At 70.5% G+C, this 607-nt stretch overlaps 1 protein-coding gene and 1 long non-coding RNA gene across 5 annotated transcripts in view; one reads left to right on the top strand and one right to left on the bottom strand.

Moving 5' to 3' along the window:
• LOC105854235 overlaps positions 1 to 601 on the bottom strand; it is a 136,022-nt gene extending 135,421 nt beyond the window's left edge. For both annotated transcript variants that reach the window (XR_001145935.1, XR_001145933.1), the window contains exon 1: positions 287 to 601. This is a non-coding gene — a long non-coding RNA (uncharacterized LOC105854235). The remainder of the gene's footprint in view (positions 1 to 286) is intronic.
• The window catches only part of ZEB1 (zinc finger E-box binding homeobox 1), a 150,563-nt gene continuing 149,958 nt past the window's right edge, over positions 3 to 607 (top strand). For 2 of the 3 annotated variants that reach the window (XM_004691190.1, XM_004691188.1), the window contains exon 1: positions 3 to 64. In XM_004691190.1, the coding sequence (XP_004691247.1) occupies positions 7 to 64 (58 nt within the window). In that variant the 5' untranslated portion in view covers positions 3 to 6. The remainder of the gene's footprint in view (positions 65 to 607) is intronic. The other variant, XM_012731283.1, reaches the window with a different exon arrangement.

Raw genomic sequence — 607 nt, 5'->3', positions numbered from 1 at the left:
AGGATCATGGCGGATGGCCCCAGGTGTAAGCGCAGAAAGCAGGCGAACCCGCGGCGCAATAACGGTGAGTGGCGGAGGGGACCCGGGAGCGGCGGAGTCAGGGGGAGTCGGACAGCCGGGGCGTCCCGGGGGTGAGGGGGGCGAGCCGGGCTGGGGGCGGCCGGGTCAGGGACGGGCAAAGTGGAGTGGGAAAGTAGAAAGTAGTGCTCTCTGCCCCCCTCCGCTGCCGCCGCTGCCGGAGCCGCGCCGCGGCCGCTCGCTCTCCCTGAACCGTTATGTCTCTTACCTGGTCTCTCTCCGCCTAGCGGCTCTTGCCGCCCCTGCCGCCTCCCTGGACCGTTAGCCGCCGCCGCCGCCGCCGCATCCCCGGCGCAGAGCGGGCGGCCGGGACACGACCGGCCACTTTTCTGGTCCCGGGTGGAGCGGCTGTTGCTTCTTTTCGCACTTTTCCCCACTCTTTTGCCCCTTGGCGCCTCTCTCCCCCCAAACGTCTTAGCGTTATTCTCCCTCAGCGTGGAGGCCCCCGGGAGCCCGGCAACTAACTAACTTGTGCCCGGCGCTGGCCGTGCAAAGTGGCTTCCGCGCGCCGCGGCCCCGGCCGGCGCCG

This window comes from Condylura cristata, unplaced genomic scaffold (assembly GCF_000260355.1).
Source record: "Condylura cristata isolate star-nosed mole 26May11 unplaced genomic scaffold, ConCri1.0 scaffold00030, whole genome shotgun sequence".
Taxonomy (NCBI): domain Eukaryota; kingdom Metazoa; phylum Chordata; class Mammalia; order Eulipotyphla; family Talpidae; genus Condylura; species Condylura cristata.
Note: the sequence above shows the minus strand (reverse complement) of the source record. Positions and strands in the feature narration are given on the sequence as shown.